At 57.2% G+C, this 12,941-nt stretch overlaps 2 protein-coding genes across 3 annotated transcripts in view; one reads left to right on the plus strand and one right to left on the minus strand.

Annotated features, from left to right (window-relative positions):
- Positions 1 to 1,265, plus strand: part of ZMAT5 (zinc finger matrin-type 5) — a 28,678-nt gene extending 27,413 nt beyond the window's left edge. For both annotated transcript variants that reach the window (XM_080941731.1, XM_080941732.1), the window contains exon 6: positions 987 to 1,265. In XM_080941731.1, coding sequence (XP_080797857.1) covers positions 987 to 1,116 — 130 coding nt within the window. In that variant the 3' untranslated portion in view covers positions 1,117 to 1,265. The remainder of the gene's footprint in view (positions 1 to 986) is intronic.
- Positions 1,266 to 2,439: 1,174 nt separating this feature from the next.
- Positions 2,440 to 10,431, minus strand: CABP7 (calcium binding protein 7; the record flags this gene model as incomplete). Its single annotated transcript, XM_080921925.1, has 5 exons — positions 2,440 to 2,567; positions 2,753 to 2,906; positions 3,156 to 3,268; positions 3,996 to 4,139; positions 10,323 to 10,431. The coding sequence occupies 5 exons, from the start codon at positions 10,429 to 10,431 to the stop codon at positions 2,440 to 2,442; spliced, it is 648 nt and encodes a 215-aa protein (XP_080778051.1).
- Positions 10,432 to 12,941: the final 2,510 nt, after the last annotated feature.

Below are 12,941 nucleotides of genomic sequence, written 5' to 3' on the forward strand. Positions count from 1 at the left end.
GGTTGCTATCTTCCTGATAGTTCAGCCTTACCTGAGTAATGGGATTTGCGTGAGGATCCCAGGATTTCCCTAGGTCATAGTGTGTGTCTTCTCACAAGAGCTCTTAGCCTGGCATGACTGTTATGTCATTGGATGGCCTTCTGGTGCCAGGCCTGGGTTATAGATGCCATCTCTGCCACTATTGTCCTCCCTTTGAGAGTCCCTAGGTGGCTTCAAAGAGTCTGAGCAGCAGCGGCCACCTAGGACGGCAGGCAGGCGGGCCCAGCTCTGCAGGGTCTAGGTGGGGGCGGGGCAGGCTTCCTGCATGCTCTGAGTCTGGATATTCCAGCTTATACCCAAGGTCTTTACCCTTGGTAAAGACCACTTCAGAGGAGCCCCGAGTTTAGGGGTGAGTGAGTGTGATGAGAAGTAAGGCTTCTGTTTAACTTAAACTTTCTTTTCTGCTCTCAGAGACTCATGTGCTTGTGAAACTTTAGAAAAGTATAAGGAGGTTAAAAGAAACAACCCCCACCCATCTGTAACTACACCAGACAGAACCAGGGCTGACATTTCGCTGTAACTTCCAGGGTTTTTATGCATTTATATATGTCATATATTTTTAAACAAAAATAGTATCATGCTATATACATTATTGTATAAGCTGCTTTTTCTCCTGATTCACATAGTATATCTTTCCTCATCAGTGCATATAGGCCTTGATTTTTACACAGGCTGCATAGCATTCTTTGCTGTGGACGTGCATAAATATTTAACCAGTCCCCCACAGGTAGACGCTAAAGGGTACTTCCATATTGCCCGAGGCCATTATGGTAGTTCAGTCTCTGTGGCTAGCCCCCACCTTGGGCTCAGAGGGTCTGCATGTTATCAAGGTTCTACTTCCAGAGGGACCATGCAGGTGGCCACCCTTTCTGACAGCCAGTATGGTAGAAGAGCAAGGCGGGTCTGCGAGATGCCCTGTTCTAATCCTCTACCTTTCTCCTCTCCAGGGCTGAACCCATCAGAACCACTGTCTTCCAGTACCCCGTGGGCTGGCCGCCAATGCAGGAGCTGCCCCCCTCCCTGCGGGCACCCCCACCTGGAGGATGGTCCGTACAGTCCAGAGTCCAGTGGGGCTGAGCTCTTCCCCACCTCCCTGCCTGCCTTCCCTCTGTTTGCCCGGGGGCCTCTGAGCCTAGCCTCCCCACCCACCAGCCATCCCTCTGGGTGTTTCTCGGAGGAGATGGGGGAGGAACTTCCAAATGTTTATAAAGAAAGACTGTCCTAGATGGCACTCGTGTTTTTGACTCTGTCCTGCCTCTATCAGGGGACAGGTGGGCTGGAATAAGACAGTATCCCCTCCAGGGTGCTTAGGAATCAGTAAAGGCTCAGCCAGGCTGGGCACAGAGGACACCAGTGTGGCAGCCGCCCAGCTAGTAAGTGGCCCCAGGCTGGGGAAGGGAGCCGAGGACTGCCAATTGTCTCGGCCCCTGAAGAGCTGAAGGCTTGCATCTGCCCAGGCTGAGCTGGTGCCAAGAAATGGCATGACACAGGTGTGTGTGTGGGGGGGTGACAACAGGCATGAGAGCCGGATCTCCAGCCTTGAGGAGAGGTGGGGCCCCCAAAAGGGCAGTCTCTGGACTTGGAATAGTGGTCTGTGGCCACTGACAGTGCAGGGCTGTGGAAGACCCTCGGGGAGTCAGATCCCTAGGGAGTGTGGCTCAGGGCCTCCAAGGTTGCACCCTGGCCAGTGGGGAGTCACAGGGGCTGCGGATCTCTCTGCTTCCTTCCTCGGTTGGGTTTCTAGGTTCTGTGCTAGGAGGCAATTCGGCCCTTGGTCTCTAGGCCTTTGGTGGATGACTCAGAAATTTATGGGCCTTGGGGCTTATCTCTCATGCCCTATCTTGTGTGAGCATCTGCCTTTCCTGAAAAGTTCTGTGGAAGAAGAATCTGAAGCCAGATCTCAGGCCCTTAAAGCCTCAGGTTCCTCACCTGTGAAATGGGCAGGCACAGGCCCCAGAAGGTACATGGAGGACTGGCTTTGGGTCTAAGGAGTGTCAGAGAAAGAGACCCAGGAGCCGCAGCCCTGTTGCCCACCTCCACCCTGCCCACTGCTCTGGACATGAGTTTCTTGCCTGGCTAAAAGATCACAGCACTAACTGGATCCTGGGGGCTCCTGTGCAAGTCCCTCCTTCTCCAGGAGCTCCTGAGTGGTGGAAAGTGAACGCTACATACAGGCCAGGGGAGGGCACAGGCAAGGTCTAGGGGCCGGTGCTGTCCTCAAAGCCACCACCAGGTCCTCCACAGCTGGGCCATGGCTCCATGCAAGGCCTATGGGGTGAGGATTGGGGTGGTCAGTGTCCAGGCTCAAAGTGCCCGGGGGTGGTGGCCCGGGGAACAAGCTGGGGGAAGGGCTGCAGGCAGCGGTGGGTGTGGAGTGGGCCAGGCGGGCGCCGCAGGTGCCTATTTCATGCCGCTGCGCAGCACCTGGTTGGCCGCGATGAGCATGACACTGATGATGAAGGCGATGGCAAAGGCGCAGATCAGGCTCTTGCGCACACACGTCTGGCGGATCTGCTGGTTGGAACAGGCTGCAGCCGCCCACCAGGAACACCAGGGAAAGAGACAAAGGGGGACAGCAAAGGGGTGGAATCAGATCTGCACTTTGGTACAGGGACACCAGGTTGAGATAAGGTGGCCCCCTACGCAAACCCTTGGTGTGTACCCCTGCTCCAGCATTGGAACCCCCCACACAGACCCAAGGCCGGTCACTCACTCTCCACGTCCACGGGACACTCCTCAGCAGTGCCCAGGTGGCTCTCCTCTTCCGTCATGATGATGTTCTCTATGTCCTTCATGGACAGGTGCTCGCAGAAGGTGTCATAGAGAAGTCGCTTCAACTCGTCCACTGTCAGCTTCTGCATGTCACACTTGGGTGGTAAAAGGGACAAGTGTTCTGGCCACTACACTGCCATAGACCCCACCCAGAGCTCAATCCCAAAGACAGGCCTAGAGATTTCGTAACTGAAGCACCTACTTCATTCCCCCAAGGAGCCCAGGCCTCCAGGAGGCAGGACACCCAGTGGACAGTGGTCACCCCCCACTCACTGTTGTGTGGGTCTGATCATCCACAGGCCCCACGACACCACATAGCAGAGTCCCAGTCAGCCAAGGCATACCTTCCAGAAGACAGTGTCAAAATCAGTGCCGTGGAACTTCTCTGGGATCCCTGAGGTGGAAAGCTTGGGTCCCAGGAGTGTTACAAACTCCTCAAAGTCGACTTGGCCATCACCTAGAGTGGGCACAGGGTCAAAGTGAGCCAGTATGAGCGGGTACCCCAGAGTTCAGGGCCTGAAATGGAGTCTTAGCCTGCCTCTGACCAACCATGGGACTTCAGCCCTTTCTTTCCCTGAGGCTTCAGTCAGTTTCAGGGGTGCCTAATGTGCCAGGCTCTGAGTTAATGACAAGGCTACCAAATGTGATATAGCTCCATGGGAGACGTGTGGGAGGAGAGCAGCAGATGGTCCCCAGATGTGGGACACCCTCCTGGTACACTCAGAACTCTCACGGCCCTCAGCACAGTACTGATCATTCGCTGATCATCCTTTCTGTTGTACAGATGGGAAAGGAGCGCGCTCTTGGTGGGGGTTGGGGGGCCAACAGGTGGGAGGGCGCCAAGGGGACTTGGCGTTACTAACCATTCTCAGTAGTTTATCATAAAAATACCAGGTGGCAAATGCAGCCACCATTTCTTTGGGTGGTAGAAGCTGAGCTATTTATCCCACCCTCCCTTTCTATACTTAAAATCTTTCTCGGATCACAGAGTAGGAGGAGCAGTCTTGGACCCAGATGTGACCGAGACTGTCACACCTCTTCTGGCCCCCACTTTTCTAGGATGAGAACTGTTGATAGATCATGACCACCCAGGAAGCAAAAGGCCGGAGTGGACTCAACCTCCACGGTTCAGGTCCCAGGGCCTAGGTGATGGTGGGTAAGTAAATGGAGGCAGGGCATCTCACCATCCATGTCTAGCCGCTGGATGATAACCTCCAGCTCCACCTCGTTGGGCATGTAGCCCAAGGAACGCATGGCTGTTCCCAGCTCCTGCTTAGAGATGAAGCCATTGCCGTCTCGGTCGAATACCTTGAAGGCCTCTCGGATCTCTGCGGAGGAACAGAGAAGCTAAAGCCAGCCCTGTCCCCAGCAGCCCCTTTCCGAGATCTGAGATTCCTGAGATCGCCACTCTGTTGAGAGCCAGTTATAGGGTGCCCGGGACACACTCAAGCTGTGATCCGGGGGTCTCTGGGCAGGCAGGGAAGAGGAAACAAAGGTATATCTGGCCTGAGACGGTGACCACGCTTGGATCTGAGCCTTCCTGGCATGCTCGGGATACACCATATGGTGGGTGCAGGGAGAGCATCAGATCTGCTGGCTGGGCTACTACAGAAGGCTCCCTACTCGGCATTATCTTGCCTAACTAACCCCCTTCCTGCTGGACTTCCTGTTCCAGTCAGGGAGCACTAGCTCATGATGGGATGGCCACATAATTCTAGCTAGTGAGTGATGGTTAGAACTCACAGGCCTCCTGATCTAGACAAAGATAGGAATATAGCTGATCCACACCAGGCCCAGGCATGATATCTGAGCTTCATGTTCACCAAAGTACGCTAGGGAAGGCTGGGGCCTGAGGACCCCAGGGATTCTGCACTTGGACCTGGGGAACAATGTACTCGACTGGGACTTTGGGATCAAACAACACAACATATGGTCTTAGGCCAGCCTTAGTCTTATGCATGGCAAATGGGTGGTATATGGGAGCACCATTAAGCAAACACAGCAGGAAGCTGCCAAGGGCTCCTAACCTCTCACCTTTGCCCTGTCTCTCTGCTGCTGTCTCTTGATAATCAAACCCGGCAGGGTCATAAAGAACATTTCTCTAGAGAACTTCAGTCCATTGGATCCTGCTCCCTGTGGGTTCCTTGTTCACTTGCTAGACACATAGCCTTTGCCTAAATTGTTCCCTGGGTAGAATTTCATTCAGCAGGCAAAGTCAAGGGTGTGTGTGTGTGTGTGTGTGTGTGTGTGTGTGTGTGTGTGTGTGTGTGTGTGTGTGTGTGTGTTGAGAGAGAGATTGATTTAAGGCAGACAAGGTGTTCCACACTGAAGACCTAGAAGGCTTTACAGAGGCCAGCCTAGTTCAGTGTGGATTCAGGGCGATTACACTATCCTACTGGTTACACTCTCCCAGGCCTTAGGGCTCTGTATGCCCTGAAATGGCGTGTAAGGGCCTATACTTTCCCTGGCCTTAGGAGAACAAGGGAGTGCAGGCCAGCATGTTGGCCCTACCACAGAACAGAAACCATGGGTCACACATGAGGTCAGGAGGCCAGAGTCCCACTGGCAGCCTAGGGTAAACATTCATTTCCCACACACGGCTCAGGCAAGTCTTGGGGACTGTTTTCTGCATCAGGAACATTAGGGATAAGAAAGTGACTGGGCTGGTAGATCTGAGCCAGACCCAGGGGTTCCTGAAAACCCTGGATCCTAGCAGCTCTAAGCCAAGCACCACCCAGCATTTTCCTGGGCCCTGAAGGCCCCTTGTGGCCAAAATGAAGATCTGGCAGCAGCTAGGGCTGCTGTGTCTGAGTAGCACGGAGGTGTGCTCACATTCCTTCTCTCCTGCCTCCTTTCTTCTCTCTTCTCTTTCTCCGCCCCCCCCCCCCCCACTCTCACTTCCAACCAGTGCTGTCACCTTTCTGGACTACTGTCCAGGATATACACTCCAGGGATGCCATTGACCCTGGAGGACACCAGGACTGCTTTGAACCTGCAGCTTTGTCTCCAGTGTTATCTGTCCTCACATCAAACTCAGATGCGGCCCAGATCTGCTGTCGGGTGATTCTGTTGCTCTGCCCCTGGCTGGTCTTGCCTTTTCTCTGGTTGCCTATCCCTCCACACACCTGCACCTTCCCTAAAGTGCTTGTGCTGGTACCAAGTGTGCCTTGTCCACAGAGTCCCCACTACCTAGAACAGGGCCTGTCCCTGAAAGCATAAACATGCTGGATGCCCAAAGGTCTGGATAACCAAAGAGGGAGTTCATCTGCTAGAGCACTCAGAGAAAGCCTCAAACAGAGGTTCCTGCACCTCAGCACAGGTTTCTGGGCCACCACAGAAGAGAGAAATAGAGCTGAAGGTTAGGGGACCAGCCATGGGTTGGTTTGAGGAACTTCAGAGTCAGAAACCTGGAGTCTGGGGTCCATTAGGGAGCCATGCCTAGATACCAGGAAGGATGCCAAAGTCTCTAGATACAGTGGGGATGCCATGGGAGCTACTCTCTGTTTTGAACTGAGGCCTGAGCTATCCTTCCTGCCTTGGCAGGGTTTAGGGTAACTCCCCAATTGCAGGGCTGCCTCAATGCTCTTTTCTGAGGCCCCTGAGGAAAATGCACCAGGCAGGAGAGACAATAATGAGCAAGTGAATCTTGGGACATATGCTCAGGGGACAGGCTCTGAGACAGCCGTGTGAGTACTAAAGACATCTCTCAGGCAGGGCTGACCTCCCAAGGCTACTGGGTGAACCCACAGCTGGCCACTCTCCATCTGTGCACGCCCCCTCCCTCCCCAGCACATCTCGCTCACACTGTTTCAGAACACTACCCCAGCCCAGTCCACCCATCTGCCTAACAGAGGTCCAGTTTAGGCATCGTCTTCCCAGCCAGAGAAGCATTCTGATGTCACAGACCCGGGTTTGAATCCCAGCTCTGGTAGAATGTTGCTGTTTAATTGTGCAAGGGAACTGTCTACAATGATTAAACAGGAAGAATCATCTGAGGTGGCCACTGTAAATCAAACCATCTCAAATGGCAGTGTGGGAGGAAAGGGAAGTCTGGGCAAACCTGGGATGCCATGCCAGCCTGCCTGACAGCTGGGACCAGAACCCAAGGCCCGGCCTTGAATTCTGTCTGGCTCACCTGCTCAGCAGCCAAGTGGCCTGAGCAAGACCCTTATTTTCCTCTGAGTCTCAGATGCCTCTGATGTGAAGTAGACTGAGGTCTAGCCTCTGCTAATGGCTCCATGGGGGAGGAGGGTCAGGATGCCCCATCACTGTATGCCACGGAACAATCACTACTAGATGCATTCCCCGAAAGCCTTGCTCCTTCCCTGCCCCATGAGGCCAGGCAAAACTTGTTGTACTCCATCTTGGCATGGGGATGTCTGGCCCGGAAATGGGCTGGCAGGGCCTCTAGGTTTCCAGGCTGATATTGTCCCCTACCTTCCTTCCATCTTTAACATGACATCCCCAGACCCTCCCAACCTGTGGAGCTGCACTGCGGCTCAAGTCTTCAGCAGACCCAAAAGGATGCCAGCATTCTGCCAGAGTTTGAGTCTGGATAGAGAGGGAACAGTGGAAGGGGCAGTAGTCACCCTGTGGTGGCTGCCAGTCTCCGCAGCATTGGCCCCATGCCCCAACTCTCCATCCTCCTTGAAATCTTGGCCTGTGCAGAGGCAGCTGCTGGCTTGGGGTTCAAAAAGCAAGGGCAGAAAAGGGGGCTCCCTGATGCCCCCCAACTGGCCACCCTCAATAGAGGCTCTATGGTTTCATTCCAGCATTGTGGGGTCTCTCTTCCTAGGGAGCCACTCCCATCCCTGCCTTTGAATGCTGGACCCCATTGTCTAGGTGAGCAGTCTGTCTCAGTGTTACTCACTGGAACGTATTTCAGAAAGGGGTTATTTTCCAGCCATGGTGGGGTATATTCAGGAGGCATATGGAAGCATCCTTGCCTCTCCTACATAGGGTTGGGTGGGCCTCCAGGTTAACTCTGCCCAGCCCCTTCCTCCCCTGACAATAGCCATACAAAGTTCCCTAGCGCCTCAGCTTCCCCAGTCCTGGCCCCCAGCTTGCCTTCTTGGCCCAAAGCCCTTTGCTGCCTTGCCTTGGAGCTGTCTAAGCTCCTGAGTCTAAAGAGTGCTCTTCCCACATTTGGGCCCTTACCCCCATTGCCAGGTCCACAGCATTCTCTGCCACCATCCATCCTGGGGACAGCGGTGCCAATCCCCTTTTATTGATGGGGAAGCAAGACTCAAGAAAGGCAAATGGTGGTCCAAGTTCACTCCCTGAGCCTAGGGTACAGAGACTCGAACCCACTACTGCCTGGCTGTTCTCTCACCCCCACTCCTCCCTTCCTGCTCCCAGTCCTCCTCCCCCATGCCGACTGACCGCCCCACCTGGATTTCTGCAGCAGGCAGGCACGAGGTGTCTGCAGCATTTCATCCGAGGTCACAGACTCCCCCCTCTCTAGTCCCTGGGCTCTCACTGAATCCTCCCAGCCAACGGGTCTTACCCAGACTACCCCAAGACAGGAACACCAGTGTGTACTGGAGAAGGGAGCAAAAGTGGCATCTGTATCAAGGACAGCCGCTCTACACCCTGCCCTGGCATTCAAGACCCACTGCAGGGAACCCAGAGCCTGGTTTTCGGCAGCCGAGGAGGGGCATGGAGAACTTTCTGTCTTCGTGTGAAGATGCCCATAGGCGTCTGCTGGCTCTGTGCCTTCTACCTGCCAGCCACAGGGATGGCCCTGTCCTTCAGGTGCCCCCTGCACCAGGGGCCCTCCCGTAGTCTGAAGGGGACCAGAGAGAAGCAGTGCATGTGTTCGGTGTCGTGGTGACTAACACCTCTGGTCTTCTGCCAGCGCGTCCGCTGGATGGCTCGAAGGGAGTCTCCTTGCCCTTGCACTGTCTACCCACCATGGCGCTCCTCACCCCTGCATGCCAGTCTCTCCCAGCTTCTCCCTCTCCTGAGTGTGCACTCTAGGACCAGGGCATCAGGAGCGGAGGCATCCAGTGAGACCTGGAGTTGTGGGGTCATGGTGGGGGTGCTGAGAGCAAGAAGAAGGAGGAGGCCAAGCCTGCCCAGGGTCTGGGGAAAACATGCTGCCTCTGTCCCAGGAGTGGAGAGAAAGGGGTGGATGAATGCTTCCGCATTGGCTCAGAATAAGAGGCAATAAAGTAAAGGAAAACTGGCCTGTGCCCTGCGCCCCTCCCAGGTTTTCCTCAGCCTGAAGCAGCCTCTGCTTTGGTCCAGACAAGACAGGACCTGGGTTTCCGGGGGTGGATGCTCAAGTCCCGTCCCGGTGGCTTTTCCTATACCTGAGTTCATGGGGTTGTGGGAAGTGGGTGTCTGGTGGACTGTGGTGCAGTCAGCAGGGCGGTTGCACCCCCTCTCTCTCCACAGTCTACTCGCCCAAGATTTGCCCCAGGCCAGGCCTGGGCTGAGGAAGGACTTCCCGAGTAGCTTCCCCTGGGCTCCCACTAGTGTTCTTTCCTGTGTTGGTCATTCCAACGCACTCCTGTGAGCCCAGATGAGACCTCAGAGCTGAGACCCCTCAGTTCCAGGCAGACAGGCCCTTCATCTGGGAAATCTTAAACCCTCCCCCAGCAGCCCACAAACATCCTAAGGGACCAAGACTGCCATCAGCTAAGAGTCCCCGACTCCACTCCATATGGGGCCTCAAGAGGCCTGGGGGAGGGGAATCTTGAGCACACCCCGCCCCCAATCTCAGCAGAGAAAGAACTAGAAAGGCCCCGGGGTCTCACTGCGCCCCAGGACACTCAGGCCAGGAACCCCAGCCTCTGCGTGCTGCTCTGATCTTCAGTAGCCAACTGCCTGCGTGCGGTCCCTATTCCCGAAAGGCACAGGGACTAGGGTCGGGGGAGGTTTAGGTTCCGGCCTCTGTCTTTTCCTTCCAGGCTTCGCTTTCGCGACCGAGCCTCCCAATCCGGCCACTTGTTGTCGCCAACGCCTCCCGGCTGCCTCGGCAGCGCACGGGTGGGGGTCCCTCGCAGGGCCGCAGAAGGGGATGGGGAGAGTCCCGCACCCGGCAAGAGCGGGGCAGTCGCCCTCTCTCCCCTTCTCCCACTGCCGGAGCAGATTGGATTCTCAACGCGACACGAGCGGAATGTCAATAGGAGCGCAGAGCCACGGGCGGGCGCCGCGGAAGGGATCAGGATGCGGGCGCTCCGGCGGCGGGCGCCGGGGGCAACAGCTCGGACCCCCACTTCAGCCGCCGTCGCCTTGCCGCACCGTCACAGCCGGCCACGCGGCCCAGTGACCTCGCTGCGGGGCCCCGCAAGTTTCCGCAGCGCCGGGAGCCACGCGGGCAGGGACCGGGCTGCCCCCGCGCCGCGGCGACCCCCACCGCGGCGCCCGGGGCCACCCGGCCGTCCCGCCTCCCGCGCAGCCGCTCATCCGAGTCGCGCAGCAGGGTCCACGGCGCCCCAAGCCAGCGCGGTACCTGGGCGCACAGGTAGGAGGGCGCGTGGCAGGGGTCCCGGCAGGGCACTCACCCTCTAGCTCGTCCTCAGGGATATCCACCGGGCGCTGCTCAGACAGCAGGTTAGGCACGGTGTAGATGCCCCGGTACATCAACGCCGCCGTCACCGGGTGGAACGGCATCTTGGAGGCTCCGCGCCCGCCCGCCCGCCGCAAACTTTGAGGCCGGGGCTCATGGGCCGCCGGCGGCCCCGGGGGCGGCTGGAGCGGGCGGGGCGCGCGGTGCGGCGCGCAGTGGCGGCGGCGAGGCGATGGGCACCCGCCTGGGACCTAGCGCCCCCGCGCCCCGGGCTGCCGGGCCATGCCGCCGGCTCCCTCGTCGGGATCCCGGCCGGGGCCTCGCAGGGACGGCGGGGGCGGCGCCGCTCCGGCCTCTCGGTTCCGACCGCTTCGCGCTGCGCTCCCTCCGCGCTGCCCCGCGCGCTCCGCGTTGCTCGCCGCCCGCTCGTCCGCTCGCTGGTACGGCTGCCCGGCCCGCCGCTCCGACTCCCGCCGCCGTCGCCGCCGCCGCCGCCTGCACTCTCGCTCGCTCGCTCGCTCTGTGCGGCGCTCGCCGCGCTCCCGCCTCCCCCTCCCGCCCCTCCCGCCCCCGCCCCTTCCCTCCGCCGGCCCCAGAGCGGCCGCCCCGAGCCCTCCCGGGCGCCTTCTCTGGTTCTCCCCGACTCTGCTTTCCCCCCAGTCTGCTTCGGATTGCTGTCTTTCGCACCCTACGTTTGCAGCCAGCGGGACCCGGGTGGTGTGGACTAGGGGTGGAGCCGTTCCTTGTACCCCCTGTCCCACCTGCCCTCCACTAGCCCTCCCCCAGCGAGAGCGGAGAGCTGAGAACGACTAGAAATCCAGAAAGGTGAGGTTGCCCCAGGCGCGGAGGGTTCTCAGGACCAGTAATCCTCGAGTTGGTGCCAGGAGAGGCTCCAAGGTGGGGAAACTGAGGCTTAGAAAAGGACGCTGGCCAAGGTCACCAGGAAGGGCCAGCAGGCAGAGGCCAAGCACAGATCAGGAGACTCCACTGGCCTGTGGCTGACACCAGCAGTTGACTTGATCCCACAAGGGGCTGTTGTCCTGGATCCTTCCTGAGCCCTTGCCACTCAGCTTGCAGAGCAGGAGCTAAGGTCTGTCTCATGTCCCCAGGGGCAGTGAGGAGGAGGCAGATGACCCAGAGCCTGTTGGTCACATGGCTGCAGGTTAGACCTTCCTCAGGTCCTTACCTTGTGTTATGTGGGGGTGGGGGCATGTGTCTAAGGTGCAGCATGTGCATGCGTTTATCTTTTTGTCCAGGACTCTGTGTACATGCGTTTTCAAAGCCACATGCAGATGAGTGAGTGTTTGAACTGTGCATGGCCACCTACATGTGCCAAGGCTGTGAGCTGGCAACGAAGGGCATAAGCCCGGAAGCAGCTGTGGGTAGGTGCGAAGGCCCTTGAGCTGCGAGTGGCGTGCAAACTCGAGCACAGATGTGTGCGTCCGTGTACAATGATGGGATCTGGTGACCCCCTGGCCTGGGTGGGCCTCAGCTGGCCTCAGTCTCATTCCCGGAACCCTCATCTGAACTATCTCCCTGCCCCCTTGGGTCCAATCAGCCAAAGGCCCCAGCAGGAAAGCTGATTGCCACAGCCCTGCCTGGCCATGCCCTTCCCAAGCTGATTACATTTTTCTGCTTGTTTCTGCTTTTGTCGCTGATTAATCATAGTCCTGTCTTGGGACTGGGAGAGAGGGGCCTCATTGAGAGACACAGTCCCAGCCATCCTGGGCCAACGCAGGCCTGAGTCTTTAACACTTGAACATGGCTCTGAATTTCTCATAGGCCTGTGAAACCTGTAGAGAAGCAGACAAACCCTGGCTGTCATCTGAATGTCTGTTCCAGGCCTCTGGGCCAGTTGCTACCTATTCAGACCTGCTGGGTCCTTGTGCTCCCTTAGGATTTCTGATGGAGCAGAGCTGGGATGCAGGAAGAATCTGCCACCAACCCAGTGAGCCCTGGGCTCTTGAATCTACCACCTTGTTTCAGTGGGATCTTAGTCATGCCCCTTAACCTCTCAGGGCCTCCATGTTACTTCCCAGGCAGAGGTGAGGATGAATGGATCGAACATGGAAGGTGCCCAGTGATGCTCCCTGAATCTCTTAGGAGTTTCCCATTAGCGTGAAAATCCCTCCGTGGGAATATGAACTAATGATTCTCGTGTCGCTGTGGGGTGACTGAGGGGTGATCTGCAAGCACCTCACTTGCTAAGCCTTTCCAGACAGTTTGCTATCGGGCTAAGGGACAGAGCTGGAACCTGCTGTCAGACCGACAGGAAACACACTCTCTTGGAGAGTTCTTGGGAAGCTACCACAGAGCAGCAGCTCCCTCTGCTTTCCTAGAGCCTCTGGTCTTGCTGCCCAGCCAGGGAAATCTCAAAAGAAGAACGGGGCAAAAACAAATCAAGAAGTAATCAACTGGGCATCCTTCACACACCAGGCCCTATGAGTCTGCTGAAGGTACAGGTGTCCACGGATACAGGGGCTGACCCCCAGATTTTGACCTTGGTCTGCATCCAAAGGGTCAGGTTGTACAGTCAGTCATGTGACCAGGGCACTTCCCAGAGTAGGTAGGCATCCTCCAGGTCAAAGTGGCAGGGCACTCTGGGACGATAACT

Source organism: Micromys minutus, assembly GCF_963924665.1.
Source record: "Micromys minutus genome assembly, chromosome: 1".
Classification (NCBI taxonomy): domain Eukaryota; kingdom Metazoa; phylum Chordata; class Mammalia; order Rodentia; family Muridae; genus Micromys; species Micromys minutus.